This window comes from Pteronotus mesoamericanus, unplaced genomic scaffold (assembly GCF_021234165.1).
Source record: "Pteronotus mesoamericanus isolate MK-2021 breed Mesoamerican mustached bat unplaced genomic scaffold, CSHL_Meso_final contig_50, whole genome shotgun sequence".
Taxonomy (NCBI): Eukaryota; Metazoa; Chordata; class Mammalia; order Chiroptera; family Mormoopidae; genus Pteronotus; species Pteronotus mesoamericanus.
In genome coordinates this window covers 7,049,429-7,076,185 of record NW_026555186.1, presented here as the reverse complement: position 1 = coordinate 7,076,185, position 26,757 = coordinate 7,049,429, and the positions used below count along the sequence as shown (strand labels likewise).

General features: G+C 39.0%; 1 protein-coding gene across 1 annotated transcript in view; it reads right to left on the bottom strand.

Annotated features, from left to right (window-relative positions):
* The window catches only part of DNAH5 (dynein axonemal heavy chain 5), a 248,071-nt gene that overhangs the window by 108,140 nt on the left and 113,174 nt on the right, over positions 1-26,757 (bottom strand). Inside the window, exons 31-42 of the mRNA XM_054578641.1 lie at positions 26,400-26,599; positions 24,764-24,917; positions 23,123-23,286; positions 20,115-20,271; positions 16,616-16,828; positions 15,651-15,875; positions 13,835-14,007; positions 10,521-10,699; positions 9,955-10,142; positions 9,436-9,630; positions 4,676-4,810; positions 3,733-3,840 (exon numbers count right to left, since the gene is read on the bottom strand). Coding sequence (XP_054434616.1) covers positions 3,733-3,840; positions 4,676-4,810; positions 9,436-9,630; positions 9,955-10,142; positions 10,521-10,699; positions 13,835-14,007; positions 15,651-15,875; positions 16,616-16,828; positions 20,115-20,271; positions 23,123-23,286; positions 24,764-24,917; positions 26,400-26,599 — 2,091 coding nt within the window. The remainder of the gene's footprint in view (positions 1-3,732; positions 3,841-4,675; positions 4,811-9,435; positions 9,631-9,954; positions 10,143-10,520; positions 10,700-13,834; positions 14,008-15,650; positions 15,876-16,615; positions 16,829-20,114; positions 20,272-23,122; positions 23,287-24,763; positions 24,918-26,399; positions 26,600-26,757) is intronic.

Genomic DNA, 26,757 nt, shown 5'->3' with positions numbered 1-26,757 from the left:
TTGTCTGTTCATTTTCATTTGTTTCCAGAAATTTTTTGATTTCTTCTCTTATCTCATTATTGACCCATTCATTGTTTAAAAGTGTACTGTTCAGTCTCCATGAGTTTCCAAGTTTTTGAAGTTTCTCTTTGAGTTTGATTTCGAGTTTCAAGGCCTTGTGGTCTGAGAAAAAGTTTGGTATTATTTCAATTTTCCTGAATTTACTGAGGCTTGCTTTGTGTCCTATCATGTGGTCTATCTTTGAAAAACTGCCATGAGCATTTGAAAAGAATGTGTATTTTTCTTCTTTGGGATGTAAGATTCTATATATGTCAGTTAAGTCTCTTTGATTCAGTGTTTCATTCAGCTCCACGATATGTTTATTAATGTTTTGTTTGGAAGATCTGTCCATTTTGGACAGTGGGGTGTTGAAATCCCCTACTATCAGTGTGTTGCTATCTATATCTTTTTTGAAGTCATCCAACAATTTCCTTATAAACTTGGGGGCTCCTATATTGGGAGCATATAAGTTTACAATGTTGATGTCTTCTTGATAGATTCTTCCTTTAAGTATGATAAAGTGCCCCTCTGGGTCTCTCTTTATGGCCTTTGCTTTGAAATCGACTTTGTCTGATACAAGTATGGCAACGCCGGCCTTTTTCTCATGTCCATTTGCTTGGAATATTATTTTCCATCCCTTTACTTTCAATCTGTGTAGGTCTTTTGCTCTGAGGTGGGTCTCTTGTAGGCAGCATATGTGTGGGTCATGTTTTCTTATCCACTCAGCTACCCTGTGTCTTTTGATTGGGGCATTTAGTCCATTCACATTGAGAGATATTACTGATAGAAACTTACTCATCTTTTCTCTTTGTACTTGTGTTCCTCTCCGTCTCATTCTTTTCCTTCATCTGCTTAAACCAGTCCCCTTAGCATATCTTGGAGTGCTGGTTTGGTAGAGATGTATTCTTTTAGCTTTCTTTTGTCTGGGAAACTCCGTATTTCTCCTTCTATTTTAATGGAGAGCCTAGCTGGGTAGAGCAGCCTTGGCTGTAGGCCCTTGCTTTTCATGGCTTGGAATATTTGTTGCCATTCCCTTCTGGCTTGGAGTGTTTCTGTTGAGAAGTCAGCTCCTAGGCGTATCGGGGCCCCCTTGTATGTTACTTTCTCCTTCTCCCTTGCTGCCTTCAGGATTCTCTCTTTGTCTTTGACATTTGCCATTTTAATGATGATGTGTCTTGGAGTGGACCTCCTTGGGTCCTTCTTGAGTGGGGTCCTCTGTGCCTCCTGGATCCATGAGAGCCTTTCTCTCCTCAAATTAGGGAAATTTTCCATCATTACTTTTTCGAGGAGGTTCTCTATTCCTTGCTCCTCTTCTTCTCCTTCTGGTATCCCTATTATACGGATATTATTGCGTTTCAGGTTGTCCTGCATTTCCCTAAATGCTTCTTCATTCTTTTTGAGCCGTTTTTCCATTTCTTGCTCTTTCTGGGAGCTTTTTTCTACCTTATCCTCCATCTCACTGATTCGATCCTCAGCTTCATCCAGCCTGCTTTGGATTCCTTCTACTGTGTTCTTCAATTCAGAAATGGTATTCTTCATATCCTCTTGTGTCTTCTTGATAGTTTCTATGTCCTTTTCCAGGCTGATATAGTTTGCTGTAAGATCCTGATAGTTTCTCTGCAGTTTCTCATAGTTCTCTTTGAGCTGGCTGAGCTCATTGAGCTTCCTTAGAACCATTGTTTTAAATTCCATATCTGATAGTTCCCTTGCCTCTATTTCATTGAGCTCTCTCTGTGGGGAGTCCCCTTTTCCACTCATTTGGGGAGAACTTCTTTTTCTTCCCATTTTTGTGAGAGTCTGTTAAGTATTTTTGTCCTTTGCTTTTCTTTCTGGGCTTGCCTCTGATGATGTCAGTTGTTGACCCTATAGGGCCTTGGGTTGTTTGTTTGAGCCTTTCAGGAGTCTAATGCCTGTGTCTGACTCCTGCTTGGAACAGCTCTGTGACCCCTTCGGTCAGGGCTGGGCTATTTTTTGGGATCTCTCTGCGCTCTCACGAGAGCTCCTTGAGCGCGTTCCCAGCGCGGCAGGGTCCCCCACCTGCCTGGGCTCGCATGTGTTTGCCCCAGACCAGAGGGCTTATTCGCGACCTCCCGTGCTCATCTGACCTCCCTGGCACGCGAGCTTCGCGGCACTGGTCAGTTTAGAGTCTTCTATTGTGTGTTTTCCCCGCTTTTGGCTCTTTGGGTGCGTTGCTTGCCCTCGCCAAATGGGGACTACGGAAATGGGAGGAAATCAGCTCTCCGGTTAATCCTGTTTCTGGTCTCTCCTCCAGGGACTCTGGGCAGCTCTACTTATTTTGTGGGCCGCTCTGCAATCGCGGCGGGCGGGTCAATTTACGCCTGCCCTTGCCCCTCTGTGCAATCCCTCGCAGGCCGTATGGGTGCCAGTCTGTGTGAGGCCTTGCCGGCAGGTGCAAGCGTTTGCCAGCCCGGGTGGGTCACACACACGCTCGCCAACCCTCGCCAGTCACTGGGCGCAAGTGTGCGCGCCTGCTCTGAGTGTTTTGGGGGTGTCTATGTTTGCTTTTCGGCTTTTGGCTCTTTGGGGGTGTGGCCTCTTCCCGCGCAATGGAGACTTCGGCAAGGAGAAGGAGTCAGGACTCCCCGGTTCCTCCTCCCGTTCTTTCCCCAATGCCTCCGTTTCTAGTCTCCCCTCAGGGGCCTCTGGGCAGTTCTGTGACCCCTTCGGCTGAGGATCCAACCCCTGTGCGGACTGCGTTTCAATCGCAGGCAGTCTGGTTCATGCGCGCCCCGCTTCTGCCTCCTTGGGGTCGCGCCTTTCCAGCCCACAATGGAGACTACCGAACGGGGAGGGAGTCGGGACTCCCCGGTTCCTCCTCCCGTTCTTTCCCCAACGCCACTGTCTCCAGTCTCTCCTCAAGTGAGCTAATCACTATTTCTGTGAAACTTTATTTCCCAAGCTCTTCTTCATAGGAAAGGCAATTGAGGCACAAGGTTTACAAAATTCATTTCCATTATTCGGAGACTCTAAGAAGTTAAAGCTGCACCAGGTATTGTGGGAAACCCAGACACCTAATAGTACAGATTCCCCCAGAGCCCGAGGAAGGAATCCCAGTGATCATGAGGGGAAAAAAAATGACAGCTGAGGAGCTACATGAGGTCACTGCAAATGACACTCTGACAGAGCCACACCAGCATGGGCCAGGCCACCACCGGAGCCCTCCCAGCCCCTGCTGGCCTATCACAGTTCGTTTAGGAATCTGTGGAATGGTTTCCATCAATAACAGGGTGACTAGCACAGGGCGGACAGGGCATGCGGTTGTGAGATGGCAGGGAGAGGGCTGGCCCTGGAGCGCAACAGCCTCTCTCAAAACAGCAGGCACATCCAACCAAGCCCTGGCCAACAAATAATAACATTTAAACATTCTGAGGTTCGTTTTCCTATATTCCCTGAAAATATTAATCAACTCATCCTTGTATGTAAATAGCAGAAATCACTAATGTGCAAATTACATGGCAATTTATTGAAATTGAATGTATTTATTTTCCATTACCACATTCATTAGCAACAATATATTAAAATATACTCAGATCACAAAAAAAAACATATAGCAATCACAGCCTCGGCAGTATTCTCAGAACCCACAGATTTGCAGGAGCAGGACCTTCATGCGATTACCATGAAATTCACGTGAAACAAATATGGTGCTTCATGCCCCGGGAAGTGTACTACCTGTCTACTAATTGCCGCCTCCAGTTCAGGATAGCCTGCCTTGTCCAGAAGAATATTTGGGAAGAGATCTTCAATCAAACTCAAAAATAAAGGTTCATCCTCATCAATCTTGAAAAGAAGAAAAAGGGTAATTGGAGCAATTATTTTGGCAAAATCATAGCAATGTCCAGGTAAAATTGATGATGGCTAACACAGCCCAGATCATTTTATCATAACCATTAGTAAATAAAATATCATTTTCTTGGAAGTCAAGAAATGTTTCCCTTGTGTTTCCTATAAATTAAAAACTATTTTTAAAAAAAGAAAGGGGAGAAAAAGGAGAAAGAAGAGAAAAAAGGAAGAAAATGGAAATAAATTAAATATTGCCTACTTGATAACCTTCTTATGTATAAGATAACCAGTTGGGGTATGGCTACATACTCTAAAATTTCTAATTTAAATTTTAAAAAATTTATAATGAAAGACAGTAGTAAATTCATGAATTGGAATTTGGTTCACACTTTCATTTTGAAATAAAAATATACCATTGTGTCACCCTGTACATATTCTGCTGATACTGGACAATTGATTACCAGTCTCTACCACAAAATAAGAGAGTGCAAAATTAGTACACGCTTGTAAAATTTATATACAATTTTCTGCAGACTCTTCAGACTTTAAAGGTGAGATTTTAGCTCTAAAACACAAAAATGATTCAAGGTATTTGGAAACTTAACTTGTGGATATTTTTAACCCTTTAATCAGATTAGGCATATGTTAGACTAGACATGAGTCACTACAAAAAGAACTGGAAAAGTGTAACTTACAGTTATGCTCTCCAGCACTTAATCTGATAATTAGGCATTTCAAATGAGCATATTAAATAAATATTTCTACATCTCATTTGTGCTTAGTTAGTTGAACTGATACGAGCAAGTGGAACATTTCCATCTGTGAATCTCACCAGTTTAGAGAGATTCATGTCTCGTAGGACGCGCATGACGATCGTGGACTCCGTATCTGTGGGGTTGGCTCTTTTTGCTGCTCCCAATGTTCGCAGAACTGACAGAATGTTACGCAGACCAAAATCATAATGTACCTGAAAAATTTGAGGTATACCAGGCTTATTTCCAAGGTTAACTTAATGCATGGAAACTATATGAATTTGACAGAAGAGCTGTTAACAATAATGAATAAATGCTGAATTTCCTTTAGAAAACTTGTACAGTGAGTGAAGCAATAAATATTTTCATCAGCATATTTTTGAGAAAATAGAGAATATCCAAAAGAGTCCCCTCCTGTACCATCACCAATTTTAAGCCCTTAAATCAGAATTAATAGATATATATTGACAGGGAAAAAGGAATAAATTTCCTCTTGGAGTAAACATGTCCCTTGAGCTTCTTCTTAATCAATCATCCATAAGAATATGTCCTCCTATCTCTAAAGCTAAAATCCTATATCAGAATTAAACTGAGACCTCAGTCATGACCATCATATATACATAAACTGATAAGTAAACAGGCAGGGATATTGAGAAGGAAGAAAAATAGCTCCATTCCAGGATTACCTGGTGGGGGGTGGGGAGAATAAGAACAAATCATAAGCCAAGCTCCCAGCTTTGTTAGTCCCTTAACATATATTTAAAAACTCAATCATGCCAAATTTTAGCACATATAAAGTGAGAATTAAACACTAATTTTCTAATCACTATGGACACTATGGCAGTTCCTCAAAAAAATTAAAAATAGAACTGCCATATTATCCAGTAATTCCATGTCTGGGTATATATGCAAAAGAATTGAAAGCAAGGTCTCAAACAGATATGAGTACACCTATGTGCACAGCAACATTATTCATAAAAGCCAAGAGGTGGAAGCAACCCAAACTTATATCAGGTAAGGAGTGGATAAAGGATATGTGGTATGTATGTACACTGGAATGTTTCAGCCATAAAAAAAGAAGTAAATCCTATCATATGCTACACCATGGATAAGCCTTAAGGACACTATGCTAAGTAAAATAAACCAGGCAAAGAAAGACAATACTCTACAGGGTCCAGCACAAATAATGCCGCTTTTTTATTACAAAATCTTTTATTACAAAATCATAAGTATGTAATTCTGTAACATAACAATATCATACTCAAACATACCACACGACATTTTAGGTGAAATCATCAAATTAAAATTATAAATTTTTACACCCATATTATTGTCCAACCACCCACACTCAAGCAGGCCTTCCTTCTGCCAGACCCTGTATGGTGTCACTTACATGAGGTATCTAAAGTAGTCAACTGCTATGTCTCCTAAAGCAAGGGACATAAAGGAAAGAATAAACAAGTGGGACCTCATCAAAATAAGAAGCTTCTGCACGGCTAAAGAAAACATCAGCAAAATGAAAAGGGAGCCAACCATTTGGGAAAATATATTTGCTAATGATACATCAGATAGAGGTTTGATCTCCAAGATATACAAAGAACTCACTCGACTTGACTCCAAGAAGACAAACGATCCAATCAAAAAATGGGCAAAGGACCTGGGCAGATGCTTTTCTAAGGAGGAGATACAGAGGGCCCAGAGGCATTTGAAAGGATGCTCTGCATCACTAGCCATTAGAGAAATGCAGATCAAAACCACCATGAGGTACCACCTCACACCGGTCAGAATGGCCATCATAAACAGATCCACAAACAACAGGTGCTGGCGAGGCTGTGGAGAAAAGGGAACTCTAGTCCACTGTTGGTGGGAATGCAGACTGGTGCAGCCACTATGGAAAGCAGTGTGGAATTTCCTCAGAAAGCTGAAAATGGAACTGCCTTTTGATCCAGCGATTCCCCTGCTGGGACTATACCCTGAGAACACCAAAACGCCAATACAAAAGAACCTATGCACCCCAATGTTCATAGCAGCACAATTTACAATAGCCAAGTGTTGGAGGCAACCTAAATGCCCATCAGTAGATGATTGGATCAAAAAATTATGGTACATATACACAATGGAATACTATGTAGCAGAAAGAAAAAAAGAAGTACTAAACTTCGCAACAGTATGGATGGAACTGGAGAGCATCATGCTAAGCGAAATAAGCCAGGGGGCGAAAGACAAATACCATATGATCTCACCTATAAGCGGAACCTAACCAACAATGCAAAGAAGCAAGGCAAATATGGCCAGCAACACTGAAAGGAAAAGAAATCAACAGAGACAAGAGGGAAGGGGGGGGCAGGGAAAGGGAAGGGAAGGGGAAAGTCAAGGAACATATAGCAAGGACTCATGAACAAAACCAAAGGGGAAGAGCTGAGGGAGGGAAGGTGGGAGGGGGCAAGGGAAAGGGGGGGGGGGGGGAAGGCAGAGACAAATGTATTTAAAAAGTAAATAAATTAATAAAAAAAAATAAAATAAAATAAAGTAGTCAACTGCATACAAACAGAAAGTAGAACGGTGGTCACTAGACGCTGAAAGAGGGAAAGAGAAGGGCTGTTTAATGAGTATGGAGTTTCAGTGTTGCAAGATGGAAACGCTCTGGAGGTCTGCCCCACAGCTTTGTGGATATGCACAATACTATGGAACTGTACAGGTAAAATGGTTAAGATGGTCAGTTTAATGTTATATGTTGTTACCACAATAAAAACAATGCCTATAGAAAAACCAAAACCAAAATAATTAGCTGCTAATGTAACTGGGAGCAGTGTGCAGCACTGAGTACTAATTTGGAGGGTGGATAAATAATGGAGTAAGGGCTGTAGAAGTGGAGAAAGACTGAAATACTGAGAAGAGGAGGTCAGGAGTTAGTGATGGGGGAATTTGTCTACACAGTAAAAAAAACATTTGTTTGACAGAGGGAAGATAAGAATGAGTAAGTAAAGTCTCCAAGAAGCAAAAGAAACCAAGAATGATAGTGACAAAAATAGGGTCAGTCTCACCAAGAAAACTCAATGGCCAGGGTCAGAAGACTCTCTCTGTGATTGAACACTTGCAAGGAAAGAACTTTTGAGTTAGAACATAAGTTAGTTGAACCTGTGAGTAATAACAAATAGATTCAAAGACAATTAGAATAGAGGCCAGAGTGTGTAGAGGGATCAAAGTGTTATATATGTGAGGAATGTTATTGACATTTTATTTTTTTTGTGTATTACAATATAGTATTATTTAGCATATGTTTTTAGTAATTTTTATTTCTACGTTCTAGACATTTGTGACATGATCCCTGCCTCCTGGTCTTCAAACCCTTGTACGCAGGACCTACGCATTGCTTCTAACCAATAGAATACAGCAAAGGTGACAGGTTGTATATAGTTACGTGTACATGATTATGTGGTCACACTGCGTAATAGTGATGGTTAATTTCATGGGTCAACTTGACTGGGCCCTGAAATGCTCAGATAGCTAATTAAACATTATTTCTGGTGAGGGTGTTTCTGGAAGAGATTAGCATTTGAATTAATTGGGCTAAGTAAAGCAGAGGGTCCCCTCCAATGTAGGTGGCACCATCCAAACCGCTGAGGATCAAAAGGAGCCTGGATTCACTCTCTGCCTGATTTCTTTGCTGGCATATCAATCTCCTGCCTTCACTACTCCTAGCTCTCTGGCCTTCAGACTAGGACTGGACTCTACAACATCAACCCTTCCAACTACACTTCCAGCTTTCCTGGGTCTCCAGCTTGTATATGGCATATCATGGGACTCCTCAGCTTCCAAAACTGTGTGAGGCAATACCTTATAATAAATTTCTTTTTATACATATACATATATACCCCATTAGTCCTGTTTCTATGAAGAATCCTGACTAATACAAGATTGTAACACTCATCTTGCTGGAAACTTATCCCCTGCTGACTTGGAGAAAGTAAGTGCCCATGTTGGAGGAAACCAGGTAGCAAAGGATGGCACCAATCTCGGTGGGGACTGAAGGTGCCCTCCTCCCACTGACAATCAGAAAGAAACCAAATCTCCCAGTTTTAGAACCTCAAGAAAAAGAATTCTGCCAACAGCATGAGCAAACTTAGGAGTAGACCTTTCCTCAGTCAAGCATCAGATGAAACCACAGCCCCAGTCAACACCAGACTGCAGCCTGGTTAAACTCTAAGCAGAGGACCCAACTAAGTTGTGGCAGGACACTCAACCCACAGAAAGTGTGGGAAAATAAATATGTATTGTTTTAAGTTAATAATTTTGTGGTGACATTATTATACAGCAATAGGAAAACTAATATAGAAGTAATACATGATTAATTTTGTGCCTCACAGATCTGGAATTCCATGAAGTCAGAACCTGCTACTCTAAACAGTGTGGAAAATTGGCAAGGAAGTTACAACAGATAAGCAAGACAAATAGCAAAGCTTGGCTAAATACACGAATGAGCGTGAAAGTGAGAAAAGTGAATGATTGAGAGATCCCTGAAAACCATTAGGAAACATAACACATATTATGATAAATGTAGAGGTGGAATAAAGAGAAAATATTAATATCCATATGCTTTGGCTCTTAAATCAGTCCAGATAGTATACACTCCATTTCTGTGCCATAAGCATTAATTTCTGTAAATGTACTTCTTAATAAAACTACACATATAAAATTGTTTTTAATTATACAACTTTCTACTTTATATCAATAAAGTATCTGTCAACAACCTCAGTCTATAATTTTTCAAAATGAAAGAATTTTACTGGGTAGAAAAATGAAACCTGCACAAGTACACAGAAACCTCCGAATGTCGCACCTGCTTAGAAAGCTGCTCCTCGCAAAGCTTGTAGAGCGTGAAAAACTTCCTGGCCAAAACAATGTTGTCAATGAAGCCACAGCTAGCCAACTTCACCCTTATGATAATCTGGCGGTCAGGGACCATCATGGCCACAGAGCGGAAGTTAATCTTCAAGTTTTCAGGGAGTTCCTGCCGCCCAGCATAGCCAGGGTTCTACATGAAATAAAACCCATGGATGAATGATATAATCATGGGGCAACAAGCACACATCAGCATGGCATTAAAAGATCCATTATGTACACACCACAAAGCTGGAATGACACCCAGATAATTCTTTTACCTATCTCCCTCTCCTTTTCACTGAAGAAATTAAGTGGTGAGTTACTAATATGAGCTTTGTTCAACCCCATGGGCTTTCAAACTGGAGTGAAAATTACAATCCCAATTTCCATTCATAGCAAATGGGTGACATATGATCAAGGAGATCAATGTATGAAAACTGTGATAAGAGCCAGAAATTCAGTAGGTCTTCCTTACCATGGTCAGAAAAAGTCCAAATTCAGGATTCATGGTCACTTTATCTCCATCAGTAAAAATAAAAGATTTTTTATGCTCTTTTTTACATGTCAAAATAATGGAAATTTGCTGAGCTGCAACTGAGAGAACTGGTAGATCGATACGGTTAAATTCATCAAAACAACCCCAGGATCCAGACTGTGCCAGCCCTTCGAAAGGAAATAAAATGAAAAATTCAATTAGTATGTAATTTTGGAAAGCCAAGGAAAAGGACATTACGCAGCTGCCAACACAAGCCAGAGAGAAGCTGGTTCAAAAATAAAGTGGAGCAAATAGGTCATGCATGAGTGCCCCAAAACAGTTCACGGTGTGTACTTCATCTGTAAACACACAACCTGCAGCGATAAAGAAACATGACAAAAGGCCAGTGGCACTGACATTGGATCCACCCAACACTGCTAAGACTCAGATTTTCAACAAAGTTTCCCAACATGTAGCCAATCGTTGAAAAAAAATCTTCACAAGATATTCCACCTTAACTGAAATTTCTCAACAAATTAAAAAATAAATAAATAAATAACCTTCACCTTTAAAAATCCGTCCAAGCCCTCGGAAATCCATCTGGTCCGAACAATTGAAAACCACAACATATTTCCCAAGACATCGTCCCATATCTTTGGTAGTTTCTGTTTTGCCAGTTCCTGCAGGTCCAGCGGGTGCTCCTCCCATGCTCATTCCCAGAGCCTGAGCCAATGTGATATAACACCTTGGGGGAGAGAGACATCACTAGAACCAAAGCACCGGCATCTAGAACACCCTTCTGAAACATCACAGTGAAATGAATCCCATGCAAGATTGAAAAATGAAAGATCCAGGCCATGGTTCCTACATAACTTTTCCAAAACTGCGTTCTAAAATGCACTTATTTTTAAGGATATTAAGGGAAAAGTAGAGCATGGTCTATGGTCAAATAAGTTTGAAAATTCTTAAAAAAGGTCAAGCATCCTTTTTTAAGATTAATACTTGGATTTTAGCCCTGGCTGGTGTGGTTCAGTGGATTGAGCACCGGCCTGCGAAACAAAGGGTTGCAGGTTCGATTCCCAGTGCAGGACACATGCCTGGGTTGTACGCCGGGTCCCTGGTAGAGGGTGCGTGAGATGCAATCACACATTGTTTCTCTCCCTCTCCTTCACCCTCTCTTCTCCTTTCTAGAAATAAATTAATAAAATCTTTTTTTAAAATACTTAGATTTTATTTTTTAATATTTTGTTTGTTATTATAGTTGTCCCAAATTTTTCCCCTATATCCCCCTCCACCCAGCCCGCCTCCCACTTCCATACTCAATCCCCATACCATTGTCCATGTCTGTGGGTCCTTCATATATGTTCTTTGACTAATCCCTTCACCTTCTTTCAATCAGTCCATGCCTGCTCCCTCCCCTATTACAGCTGTCAATCTGTTCCATGATTCTACACCTCTGGTTCTGTGATACTATATATTGAGAGTCACCAAGTATGAAAATAGTACATGCCAATTCCAAAACCAATTTTGCAACTTCTTCACCGAGATCTACCACATCTTAGAAATAGTATTCTAGGAAACAGATGGGGAACCATTAGAGCATATCAATCCTTTTCTGAATCTGAGAGTTTATAATTTGGTGTAGTAGGGCGCCAATGGCCCCAGGAGATTTAAATCACACATTGCTAAATAATCACATCTTAAATCTATTTCAGGGAGCATATACTAAGGGATGAATCTGCAGGATGCACCCTCCAGAGACATGCACAAATCTGTCCAAGAGTATGTATGCATGTACATATTCTCCCAAGAATGTCCTACGTGTATGTGAACCTTGCTCCATCCCTTCTCTGCTTTGCTTTCCAGAGTCTTTGCTGCTTTTAAAACTGTCATTATTCATGAATGGGATTTGAAATTTTATGTGATATAGTGGCCTTTACGCAGTTCTGTCGAGGTTTTCTGTCTCTGCACAGACTGCCATGAGCTCTTTGCTACCGGGAGCCAGGTCTGTGCACACTTGCACCCCCAGTTACTTGCCCAAACCATGGAACCCAGGATTCTATGAACATTTGTTGAATAAATGACTTGTGCCAATCTAACCAGTTAGGCACCCATATCTGGTTCCTCCCATCCCAACAGCTACTGGAATTAGAGATGAAGTGACCTTGGTACCAAATGAACAATAACCCACCCCATGACCCAGAGCTCAGTAGCACAGAATTTAGCCAAATCCATCAGCAACATTAGGATTAAGTATTCATTTCACTCTAGATGCATTTCATCACATAAATAGAAGCGCTTTTGCTTCCTATTCTTAATCTGAATTGATTCTAAAATGTTGGTGCTCTTCCTAAGGCAACGATGGCACATGCATCAGGAGTTTGATGGGAGCACAGAAAACCCAAGGAAACTGGAGGGTTCAAAGTAGAATTTTCTCTCTGGAAGCAAAGACAGCGCGTCGATAGGTTGAAAAAAATGGTCAAGGGGGAAGTGAACACTGGGGTGATGCTCCCAGAGAGGAAATATTGGCTTTGGGTGCTCCCAGTTTGAAGTGTTGGCTTTGGGTGGCAGCACAAACTGTATCCAGGAACCAGGAGAGAAAGCCAATGGCATAAAGACAGGTGCCTTGGTCGGCAGAGGTAATGGGGGAAACAAGGGCATGTTCTCTCCTGCAACAGCATCTGTCTTCTCAGATAAAATAGGAACTGAGGCCTTCAGCAGAGAAGGAGAAAGGGAGGCAAGTGCTAGAGGTTTGAAGAGGGAAGAAATGTGAAATAAGTACATAAGTCTCAGGTGTCCTGAGGAATTCTTAATATTTTGGGATCATCTGCCTCTCCACTTCAAAACGAAGAGAACAAACTCCAAAAAGATGTCCAACAGCATCCAGCATAAATGATCTTCAATCCAGGCATAAGAGGGAATATAAAGAGCTATGAATATGAGAAAATTCTAAAGGAAAATGATGCACAATAAAATCTCTTGCTAATCTTCCAGTCTCAGTTGAAAGTGAGCATTTCATTTACTATCATGAACAAACAGAAAAAGGAATCTAGCAGATGACAGTGCGACTATGTCAAACTTTTACATTTTTTCTGATAATATTTGCAATATAATAGCCGAGAGGTTCATTCTGTGAAATGGCTGATATTCTGCTTCAGCTTCTACTTAGGCCAAATACTTATTTAATTGGGCACAGCCATTGTGTCCAAAATAAGTATTCAGCGCATCCCTGGACAGAGGATATGCAAGTGGCTCATGCCACCACGTTCAAATTAGACTAAGTGAATTACAGAGTGTTAGCCATGGAAGGACCCTTGGAGATAGCTTAGTTCATCTTATAGGTGAGGAAACTAAGACCAGGGAACCTCCATGGCAGCTCTGACTAACACAGCTGGCAAATATCAGGCAGAGGCAGAACTAAGAACTCCAGGTGTGCAGGCCAATGTCTCCCCCATCTCCTTGCACCTACACTGGCATTCAATTCTTATCGTGCTAAAAAACCATCTTAATTGCCATGGTACAGCAACAGGTTTCACAGTGCCCAAAGCAGCCCTCAAGACCCATGTGATCTGCACCTATTGACACATGGCACTTAATTCCCTTTCTTGCCCATTTTGATGTCCACAGTGGTCATTTAAACTTTGCCTCTAAAAGACTGAAGGCAAAGGAAGTAAAGCCTGTTTCAAACACACACCTAAACCCTAAGTGAAGACACACATACAGATGTAAAGTTAAGAATATTGAATTTCAAAGACTTTGGAATAAAAGAGCTTATACCCCTAAAGAAACATTAGGCAGAAATCCCCTAACTCACTCCTGAGAACAAAGATGTTGGGGTGCGGGGGAAAGAGGGTGTGGAATCACAGAACCCTTCCCTTACCTGTCTGTGAGTGGAGTTATGACAAGCCTGTCCGTGCAGCCTAAAAACTCGTTCTGGTATATGAAAGCCACGTCTGTGATGTGGATCATCATCTTGTCAGCATCTTCATTAAAATAAAACCTGCACTGTTTCAACCATTCAAAGTCTGTAGGGCTCTTGATATGCATGTGACACTGAAATGCAAGACGTATAGGTCAAAACTGGAATGAGGACTATTTATTAAATTTGCACATTAGCATTCATGTATATCATAATGTGAAGTAAACAGGACTCAAAGACTACCCAACAAGTTCAGAGATGTCAACTACATCGTGGTCCAACCTATTCCTCTATTGATCAAGAAAAAAAGATACTTTAGAAGTCATGGGAATGGGAAAATTCAAGAGAAACCTCTCATTAAGCTCCCCAATTTAAACAGCATGGAATATTTTCATAAGATATTAATTTCTTATATTTCACCCTTACCACAGTTCTAGCCATGAAATGAGTATGAAAAACACCTTTTGACATTCAAAGACAGAATTAAATAATCTCATGAGAAAAAGGGCATCTCTGGTGATTATGACAAAGTCCATTCTTGGTTTTATCTAAATCCACTAATTCTTTTTCCTGGGATTTGAGAAGTCCAAAACTTCTAAACCTAATGGCAGGTTATTGCTCAGCAATACTTTTGTCTGAATTTTTTAACCAAAATTTTAAGCCACTTTAATCTTTTTCTTTGACAAATAAGAAATCTGAAATCACCATGGCCCTGGCCAGTGTGGCTCAGTTGGTTAGAGCATCTTCCCCTGGCCAAAAGGTTGTGGGTTCAATACTGGTTGGGGCACATATCTAGGTTGCAGGTTCAATCCTCAGTCTGGATGCATGCAATCCCCAGTCCAGGTGCATATGGGAGGCAACTAATCAATGTTTCTCTCTCACATCAATGTTTCTCTCTCTTCCTTCCTCTTTCCCTTCCTCTGTCTCTAAGAAGGAAAAATGTCCTCAGGTGAGGATAAATAAAAATTAAAATTACCCTGAGCCTTTTATTTCTCAGAGAGGCAAAAAGGGTGCTTAAATATTAAGAGAGAAGATTAGCACACAAGAGCTTGAATGTGCTGCCTTTATTTCCATTATATCAGTACCAATCTTTCATAATCTTCTTTACATAATGGGCTGAGACACGATCCAGAAAATTATTACGAAAGTAAGAGCTTCTTGCCTCTCATCTAATGTCCTATTTTATATTAGAGGACAAATTTCTTTTCTTTTCACATTTCCTATTTTCTACAGCTACTAAACTCTTTTTCTCCCTATTCTCTTTTAAAGGCAAAAATCTGCATGACAACCTGAATGTCACAAAATATATTACAAAAGACTATTTGTGGTCAATGACATAAAATGTAGCAAAACTTGTTGAAGATGTGATTTATCGAAAGCCTTAAAGGAAGAATTAAGTGACTCTACCAGCAATATTGCTTATTAATTCTGTAGCAAGAAACTGGTAATCTTCAACTAATATCTGAAAGGTGCACAGACAAATGAATGCTTTTCAGGATGCTACATTACATTTTGGTATTTAAAATAATCACATAATGAATTTTAAAATAAAGCTTAATGGCTTCAATAACATCTTAGCAGGGATTATTGGAATATGACTGGAATTTCATTGAAAGACAAAAGAAAACCTGAAAAACAAGCTCTCATCATAAAAATGATTCTTTGCCTGAATTTAACCTTTTCATTGAATTCATTCAAACTATTTCCAGTGGATAATCACAGGCAGGAACTAGTATGTGCTTTTTGGTATATGCCACAGCACTTATAAAGCATTTACCAGGTCATCAAAGATATCCCTTTGGTGCACGTGAATAGTGATCAAAGTCTCATATTTAACTCGTTCCACGGAACTCAGATCTTTGGTTGTAATGTCAATCAATGTATTCAGCAGCTCCAAGAAGGACTGATTGGTTTTCTGCATGATTTTTTTATCGAACTTGACATTTCTAAGGGCTTCTTCTGAATCCCGTGTCCATATCATTTGAATTCCTAATAATCCAACCTTAGGTAAATAAAAAGGCTTCATGAGTGTACATGGAATATGAATGTATTTAAATAGAAATTATAATGTAGTGAATGTCTGCGGTTATTATGCAAATAGGTCATCCTCGATTACATCAACTTGATATGTTGTATCAGAACTTAGGAAAACATTATTCATATTGTTTACCTAACAATTAAATATTTATGGCCTCATGATGTATCTACAATTTTTTTCTTACAGTTTTAAGTCATTTACTATTTAAGTCATATTTCTCCCTAGCTAGATTTTAAGCTGCTGACAGGGAAAGCATATGTCTTAAACCTGCTTTTCCCAAACTAACACAGGGTTTACATGCAGTAGATCCTTGCAAAATCTTCATCGATCACAATGACTAAGAAAATACTGTTTTCTGCAGTTTAATGCTGAAACATAGTTCTCATTTTTCTGGCAAAGCATACACTCAATACATTTTTATGACTTGTCCTAGAGAGATTCAGTAAGAAAAAAACTTTGAAATTAAACAAACTATATCAGATATCTCTACAACATATTTATGTATGTATGTATATTTGTGTATATATAACCAAATAATCTGGAGTTGAAATCTTTAAGCTTATTTATATTTAGAAAATCCTTATACAAATCTTAATATTGGTCCAGAGTTAAATAGAAGCCAGTTGTATAGTTTACAACAGAAAACGTATGAGCTCTAAAATGACTATTCTGTAAAAAATACTTTGCAATTTCAATACACTGACCTGAGCAGGGAAGGAAGAAAAAAATTCAATCAGTTGGAAACCTGTTTCTTGAATATTTTCCGCTGCCTGGCGAATCACATGATGTAATGAGGACTGAGATTCCGCCAAGAGAGAATTAAGCCAAACTTCCACATTGCCCTCTGCCATCACAGGTTTGTCCAATTCAATCGTCTCACCCTCTCGAGAAGAAACTGACAGAATGCGATCATAGACCTATGTTAGAAGACCAAAAAATAGCTATATTCATATAAAGAATAAATTCCTCCATTGCCCTCATGTCAATGTTATCCTTCCGACAGAAGCTAAGCCACACATTATAACATAAAAGTCAAAATATGATATAAAATCAATTTCAAAACAGTAAAAAAGAAGTTATCCATGAAAGCTAAAAGGGAATACTAAATCAATTCTAAGTAGTCTATACTTCAGAGGGAAAAACATATTTTCTAAAAGAAATATTCAACACAAATGGGATGATCCAAAATCTCTAGCTGCCCCAAACGAAATGAAACTCTCTAAGAGCCTGTCATCCACACAAGCTCATCAAGTTGACATTAGCAATGGCCTGGCCAATACAATCAATGCAAACACCTTTCATGGTAACTCCAATTCTGCACTAAACAGTGTGTTCCTTACAGGAGCTCGACTGTTCACAATGTTTCCTAATTCAAACCCATCTCCTATTCTGGTTATTTCACTTCAGTTTCCATGTAGTATGGTATAATGAGTACAGCATGGTATTTGGGGTTCTAAAATGCAGGTTCAAATGGTGCTCTTCCATTCACAGGTCATGCAATCTTGGAGGACATGTCTTTGAGACTATATGTATCTTGCTTAAAATTACTCATTAAAAAGCATGCCTTTCCTGCTTCCCTACCCGCTTCCCTGCTTGTCTGTGCCAATTTAAAAAATAACACAAGCTATAAAGTAATTGTGAATGTGTATTGTTTTTATTCTTTTCTAAGTGGAATATTGTTCCCTCAATCTCAGATTTAGAACCGTATTAATGAAGTCAATGGGTCTTAAATTTCAGGGTCTCTCACTTACATGGACCCATTCCAAGGTTCTGAATATAAATTGGTATTTATAATTTTATAAGATTTAGGACCCACAGACCCAGGACCTGTCACTGGTTGTAGATACATTATGGCAGAAACAAACAAAAAAAAAATCAATGGTTCTTTAAGAAGTAATTGCTATGAACAGAGGCTAAAAATGAGGAAATTTATCTTCAATGTACAACAGAGAGTGAGAAGATTCATCAAGCACCATGAAGTTCTAGTGCTATAACAAAAGGATATGAACATCAAAAAGCACTTCCTGGATAATTCAATCCCCTCTTTCAACCTATACATCCTGTAGGCCTACACAAACGTTGATTTTTAAACCATTTCCATGTCTTCCTTTCTTCTCCACCCATCCCCTTAGTCAAGGCTTTGTTGTAACAGCTCAGCTTTTTCCATCCTGACTTTGCAGTCACTTCCAACACTGGTCTCCGTGCTCCTTTCTATTCTACCACCTACACTGAGCCAGAGAATCTTTCTGAAACACAAATCAGGTCACTGCCTTGCATAAAAACCTCCCATGCCTTCTGTCACATGATGAAGTAGAATTCCGTAGTGTGATGCACTTGGCTTTTGGGAATCTGGTCCATGCTTCCTTCTCCCTTTGCTCATCATTTCCTGTTGTGTGTTAAATGTGCTCCCCACCCCCACCCCAAAAAAACTGTATGTTGAAGTCCTAAGCCCAAGGACCTGTGACTGGGACTTTATTTGGAAATAGAGCCTTTGCAGATATAATCAAGTTAAGATGAGTTCCTGGATAATGATGGACCCTACCTAATACAACAAATGGTGTCCTTAGAAACACAGATGCAAAGGGAGAACATCATGTGAGGCCAAAGGCAGAGATTGAAGTGATGTGACTACAAGCCAAGGGACACCAAGAGTCTCTGGCAACCACCATAAACTAGGAGAGCGGTCTGAAGCAGGTTCTCCCTCAGAGCCTGCAGTAGGAACCAACCCTGCCAACACCTTAGTTTGGAATTCTAGCCTCCAGTACTGTGAGAGAATAAACTACTGTTGTTTCAATCAAGGAAAACCTTGGGAAACTGATACGCTCCCTCAAATACACACACTCCTGCCCACACCTCCACTTGCCATTCCTATGACCAGGCCATGCATCCCTTCTCCACTTCCCTGGTTATGTTTCAAAAAATCAGTTCAAACACCACATTCTCCTGCAGGAAGCCTTCTCTTAACACCCCTTACACCCATGTTAGGGCTCCCTACCAAGCATTTCCATGATCTTTGTACATAATACTAGCACAGCAAATCAAAAATTACCAACAGTTTATCAAATTTCTCTTGAATGTTGAACTGCATAAAATGACTTCAGTACCATTTACGATATATTTTCCCTTGGGACTCCATGTTTAGCATCATGCCTGGCATATAGCAAGGGTTTTGAATTTAAAGGACTGGCTTTTAACTGCTTACAATGGCTTCTCTCCCACTGCACTAATTGTACACTATAGTCTCCACCAGATCATGAATTCCCAGAGGTTTGTAAACCCCTATCATCAGCCATGACATCTGGCACATGGTAGTAGCTCAGCAAGTGCAGACCTCATGCTAGGATGATAAATGAATGGTACTAAAGGTTTGTGTGAAGCATTAGAGGGGAACTCAACACATTATCTAACTGGTAGTGTCACTTCCCTGGGAAATTTGGGGTAAAAGGATGGATTAGAGTCCAACAGTGTCCAACCCACAGCCTGTGGGCCACATGCAGCCCAGGATGGCTATGTATGCAGCCCAACACAAAATTGTAAATATACTTAAAACGTTATGAGATTGTTTTGTTTTCATTAGGGTTCGTGCATTTAATGTCTAGCCCAAGACAACTCTTCTTCTTCCAGTGTGGCCCAGAGATGCTAAAAGGTTGGACAACCCTGGATTAGACAATGTCCCCAGCACCTGTACAAATGCGGTCCCTCTCACACTGAATGATCTCTCTTGGGGCCCATATAACTCCATGATTCTAGAAACTTGTTGGGGAAAAAAAAAAGGTTTAAATCAAGCATGATGAAATACAGGGAAGACCATCATGCCAAAAACTTCAAAAGCCTGATTAAAACAGTCAACTCACAGTGGCAATTCTGTTTAGTCAAGACACTATTTTATGAGTAATTTGATTTCTTTGTTTTATTGCATTTCTAAACAGCTAACTTGGCATATAAAATCATGAAAGCTACATACACTGCATTCTTCATCATGGTTAAAAGTATCTGTTATTCAAATGTACACTCTGGATTTTTTTTTTTTTTAAATCACATAGTTCTGAAGGCAAATTGGGCCCAATAGTTTGTTTTTAGTCACTGGCTGAGACTTAATGGCCAGGGAAGTAATGCTTTGTAAATACAATATTGTAGAACTATTTAATAAAGACAGCAGAGATCCTACAGTCACTGCTGGCCAGTAATTAGAAGTAGGCGAACCTTTTCGTGGAACTTGACAGTTTTAATATTGTCAAACACACTCAGCAAATGCGCTTGTATTGTGTGCGGGTCCGAGGCCTGCCCCAGAATCTCCAGAAGGGCCGGATCCGAGACAAAGAAGAACCGAGGAAAGCAAAGGCGTTTTTTCTCCAAGTATCTACATGGGAAGGGAAAAGATAAATGTTGTAAACACATAACGTAGGACTCTAAAGGTAAGTTAAGCTGAATGGGCAAAGAGGGGAAAATTTTGAGACAATCTGACTTTCTCAGATACTGTTCAATGTTTTTGTTTTGCTTTGTTACTGATTTTGCCAAGCAGTATTCCATATTCTGATACGGAAACAATTTATTTTGCCAGGATTGCTGGAAGAATGTCTTCATTTTTCACAAGTGTAATGTATGCATTTGACTTAATCTTAAAAAGTCCTGTGCTTTTCTGTAGAAAACAGGAAAAATGCACACAGGATGTGTTTTATTTTATTTGGAATCACAGTGCTGTCAGACAAAAGGTACATCTCATTCATGGAACTGCATCTTTAAAAATCCAGTGAATCCATCACTGAAGCAGAAGCAAAATCCAGCTACAAATGAGCTCAGCAAAAGGCCTTGGCTCTGCCCTCTGTTGCCAGGAGTTCCTGACACCCAGTCAATGTTTCTGTCATTGCCCTGCTTTCAGCTGCACTTCCGTTTCTATATTGGCTTTATTTTATGGTGATTCCTTATGTTATGGATATCTTTCTGTTATTCTCATACCTATACTTCTGTATCTTCATTTTTTAGCACATTTTAATATAATTAATAAGTTTTCATTGCAGTTTCTTTTTGAAATCCTACCATATTTTTTAAACTGTTTTTTTTTAATTTCTAGTCTTTCCCTTGAATTCAATATATTTGTCTTATTTTTTATTTGTATTATTTGTTTCCTGCATAAAATTGTGAAGAAATTATTATTTTTTTTTCATAGAAGCAGGATTCTCTTCTTAGCATTTTTACTAAAAGGTTACTTGGGTCAGAAGTGGGAGCCAGGTGGCAACCTCAGGGGGCATAAATCAGGAACTCTCAATAGTCCATATTCAATTAACTGTTGGACTTCTGTCCAGTAGGGTGTCAGGGTGAGGACCAGAGCTAAATTCCTCAACACAAAAGAGAGGGATTTTTTTCAGACTCTGAAAGAGGCAAGGAAGGGAAGGAAATATAAGGAGAGGCTGGTGTTAGTGAGGAGCTTGAGAAGGAAACGGGCAGGTCTCCAGTGACGACAGTGGGTGAGCCTTGCTGTGTGTGTTGCAATCTTCCTCTTTAACTCTCAACAGAATATTTAGAAAAATATACATTACAAGCTAGTACTCTCTGGGCAATTTGGATTTATTCACTGTGAGCACGTGAAAAAGCACAAAATCTGGCCTCAAAGAGGGGGAAAGATAAAAGTAGAGGCTGTCCAATGAGTCTCTTCTTGTATATCCCCTCATTTTCTTAAAGTCTTACTCTAATGCTCTCAGTGTTTTACTGTTTGCACTAGCTTTTCATATTCCTTACTTTAAATATGCTCATTTTGTCATTTTTAATGCCCTAACCCTTTTATTTATATAACTTTTATCATTAATAACTTCCTTGTCAATTGCTGTTACTTTCCTAGTCTGATTCTGCTCAGGAACCAGGTCATGTTTTCTATCCGTTCAGACCAAGATGGAAGGAGGCACGTGGAATGTGACAACGAGACCTCTGTGTTGTATTGAAGAAGAGGAGACAACTTATTCCTGATCTGTGAAAACCCTTCCATCTGCACAGACCCTCATCAGCATCGGTGGGAGGGTCTCGCTTTTGTGTAAACATTAGGACTCAGGTGATTATACCGGGCTTACATACTTTGGCTCATAACCTCTTCTTGGTAACAGATGCAAAGGCCAAGGGGAGCTCCATAAAAACTGTGAGTAATTTTAGAGGAGACTTTTTCTCTGAAGAGTTATGAAATAATAGTATATTATCAAGTGACACAGTAGAATATGCCCATAATAAAAAGAAAGAAATAGAAAAAAGAAAATGTGAGGGAGTGTGTGTATATCTTCTTGGTTCTGTTCTCTAGAGAACCCTGACCAATAGAGTAATCAATACTTCACCCAAAGTTTCTCCATATACACTGACTATTCTGGGGAGATTAACAGTTTAGAAGAGGTGATGTTTAAAAGCATGTGTATTTCAGTTATAAAAGAAGTCCTGAAAATGAAATGTACAGCACGGTCACTATACGTAATGGTATGTATTACATATTTGAAAGCTGCTAAAAGTAGATTTTAAAAGTTCTCATCACAAGAAAAAAACTGTAATTATGGATGGTGATGGATGTTAACTAGACCTATTGTGGTGATCATTTTGCAATATATAAAGATATCTAGTCATTAGGTTGTATACCTGAAATTAATATAATGTTATACACCAATTATAACTCAATAAAAAGTAAAAAAAATAAATAAAAGCGTGTGTAAATAAATGTTTTCACAATGATATTATTTAATGTATTTATATTTCCATAATTTTATCTTGACTCACCAAAGGAAGAGAGAAAACTATTTATTACTGTTGGAATTCACTCAGCCTCCATATATATGAGTGTTGTGCGTACTGATCTTGTTTCGGTGTAATCTTGACTATTTGCATACACTACAAACTGTTCAAAATGTCCTTGGTTCAGTGTAATGAAATATGTTGGTTCTTCAGATATTTATACCAGAAGGGTGTCAGAAAAATAGGTGCATTATTTTTAAAAAACAAGGACAGTATAAGAATGTTTGCAAGATCTGTTCCCAGTAATGAAAGATGTCTTAAATCCTATAATTCCAACATCAGGACAAATTTAGTGAAGGCTTGGAGAGGCTATAAGGCTCCAAACTATCAACATTAGACAGGGATTCGTTCTCAGCAAAAGAAAACAGACTTGGCTAATTCTGTCTAATCGCTCTGGTCCCTTCCATCTCTAGGATGCTAAGAGAGCCTTCCTAGAGCAATGAACTCACCCAGTGAGGGATTTCTGGCATATTTCCAACTGGTCCAGCAAGTGTGGTAATAGCTGCCCCATGGTTTCATCTCCAACACAGCACTGGACCACATTTGGCATTTCATGAGCCCGATTCATGATCTTCACCCAAGACTTATCAATATTGGAAAAGCGCTTGGCTTCCTATGAGAACAAGGTGACAAAGGACACTTGGACACATCTGTGATCTCAAGGTCAGAGCATCTCACATACCTCCCGCTAAGGCCAGATTTCTGCCAGTCTTGATACCTCTGCTTCACATGCCTGAAATGTCACACAGGTTCCCGTTCAATTCCCCTCGGGCCTGTTGCACCTGCTGCCCCCTTTCTTAAATAAGAGTTTTTAACTCACCCCTCATACCCAATTATGTTAACTAAAAACAGGAAACAGATACAAAAGCAATAACACAACACAAGATGATTCGGAAGGAAAGGACACTCCCAAGCTATCTTCGCCAGTTATCTCTAAATGAAGTAATGTTACATTTTTCAAATTTCCTGCATTGAATTGCTTGTGTACTTAGAAAATAAAATAATCATTTAAAACTAAGATGCAAAATTAATTTTAGTATAATGCTAATATTGCAAAAAATTTTTAATAATTTTCAGGAAAAATTCAAAATGTACAGATTATTTTTAGAGAGTAGGAATAATTCATTTTCATCATTAAAAAAACTTTATTTTTTCAATGAGCATGTGCTACCCAACGTGAGAACAAGAAACCCCACCTCCCTCTTTCAATATTGTATGTGTGTGTTCCCCTTATTAAGTCCACTTTAAGATCCTTCTTTACCCATCAGGAGAAAATACAGCCAAATATGAATGCAAAAGTAAACAAATAAATACTTAAAGTTTTCATGTGTGGATACATTCACTGACAGCCAAAAAATAAATCAGCTATCAGATCTGTCCTCTATAATTAAACTGAAAAGGAACCAAAGAGAAAGCTAGACACCTAAGAGAACACTCAACATAATCATGCCTCTAAACTCAAATGCATTGTTAAAATGTTATAATTTTGAAACGACTTAAGGTAATTGAATAAGAATCTTTGAGATTAGATTTAAAAATTTTTTTGATATCTCAAAATACATTCTATCTCTTCCTAGTGAGATTATTATAATTTGATGAGAAAAACATACTCAACACTTGAGAAGAGGGCCTTTTTGTTTGGGAGCTTTCTTCCTGCAGATTTTCACCCCTCAATTTTGCAGTTCAGATATAATTGGGTATATTGTATAGTGTGAGTTATTTTAAACTGTCAGTAGTAGAAGAACAAATTATCCTACCATTGTTAAGATAACTACTCCATAATTCTACACTGTTCCAAACTCTACCTTTGAATTATCTGAAGAAGTGTATCAATTATGCAGGAATTCATTCTTTGTTTCTTAACCCTCTATTTCCTATAAAACCTCACAGCTTCGTAGCATTCTTACTTTGATTTTCACGCCCTTTCTTTTCTATAATTACTCTTTCTTTGAAAAATAGTTCAACAGCAACTACAAAAAAACTGGGGAGGGAGTGGCTCAACAGAAATTGAATTACATTTTTAAAAGAATTATTAGTTATTAGTTCTCTAAGTTAAACACAAAATGAAATCATTTAAAAAATACTAAAACCTTAGGAAGCTGCTTGGCAATATCTCCTCCCACAAAGACAGCTTCTAAGTAAATCCACAAGTTTTGCACCATCATCCAGTTTTCAATGATGTCCGTTGAGTTGGAAAGTAACTGCACCCATTTCTGAATCTGGGCTTTGAATGGCATATTGTACCTAAAATAGGAAATATGTTCAGCATTTAGGGTTTTTTGATGCTTTAATTTTATTGTTAGTTTTTTCCAAGTTAAAATGGCTTGTAAATATCCTAATTTTTACCTACTTCTGTACAATTTTAATTATATCACTGGCTTGTAAAATGATGCTACGAGGTGATTACATCACCACAATTTATTGGACATTGTCAGACTTTTTCCCTTTTGATCCACAGCACAGAGAGGTGGATGACATGTTCCCTAAGGCGCACAGCAGGCATGAGATTTTACTCCACCCAGCTGCCACACTAGTCTAATTCTGGCCACTGTTGCTACAGCCAACAGAGTAATTTTCTGGCTACTAAGCTTCTGTGTAGTTCTGTGGCAACAGAGATCTTTGTTTCATTAATTCTTCTTCATAGAGCCATGAAGAGAACTTGGCACATAGTAGTTGTTCAATCAATTTATGTTGAATACATATTCCTCACACAACTCTATGGATTCGATGCCATCAGTAAACAAAGTTTCCCCACCCCTAACACAAATAATTTTCACTTAATTTATGCATGTGCCTTTTCCACATCCTTAGGGGGTGTCAGCTTCCATCTGTCCCTCATTCTATTGGGTATGAATAATAACCAAATTTGTTAAATCTCACCAAATCCTAAGTAGTTCAGACTCAATGTTACCAATGGTCAAAATCTCTAAAACCTAATTTTATATTCTAGAATATTCATTTCAAACACTTAGATGTACCCAGTAAATGGAAAAAATAAGAATTTTTAAGTAGTTATTACTTCCTACATTAACATTATTGATAGACATGTACACTGAGAAAAGAGTGAAATTTTAAAGATAGAATAATAATAAATTTGTATCTCATTGATATCCACAGTCTATATGATTACCGTATATTGAAGATCCAAGTGAACAAAATTACTTCAGAGAAGGCAAAGGGAAGCAACAAACCAAGGAAACGCAAGCCCATGAGTCTATGGCCAAAGCTTTGCTGCTACTGTCAGAGTGCCAGGCTGGTATCAGGCTGTACTGTTCTACTTTTCTTTATGAACTAAATTCACTTTCTACCTGATTATTAAAGTATGTACACTTCTGGTCCACAAACTTATTGGCAAAAAGCCTTCCCAGGTAGAACGATTATTTTGAAATTCAGTACGATGTTCTCTCTGGACGCTAAAGCCTGCTGAGGTGTTGTGAGCTTGTCAGAAGCAAAGTTGAAATGTTCCACAAGATCCAATCAGCTAATTGCATGGTTGCATTATTTTGTCCATTGGACAGTTTCAGACACATTCCAAAAATAGAAAATAATGAAAAAAACAAAACCAGCATTACACATGCTGTGCCAAAGACTAAAATAAAAATTAGTATTGTTAATATTGATTGCATTGTCTGAGGGGTACTGTTACATTTTTTAAACATAAATTTCCCTTGAAATGTTTGGTCTCATGGTTCTCAAATCTCAGAATAAAGGTGGAGCTTTTCCTACCTGCTGCTCAGCAGGGAGCCCAGGAGCATCAAGCTGTCCTCCATGTTGGCGATGATTTCCGAGGTGCTGTCTCCACGCAGGAGGAGTTCTCCGCGGGCTTTAAAGCTGCCAAATGTGAATGTTTTGTTGTTCCACTCATTAATCACTTGTTTCAGCTTTTGCTCGATGTCTCTCTCTTTCACAGCACCAATACAGATGTCCTATTAAAATGGCAAGCTCTCATTTTATCACATGAAAGTCACACATCCTTCTCCGATAGTCTAAGTTCAACCGAGGTTCTATCTTCACTCTGCTTCGTATGTATCTATAAATACTCATATTCCCAGAATTAAACTGTAATATAATACATGGTATTTGT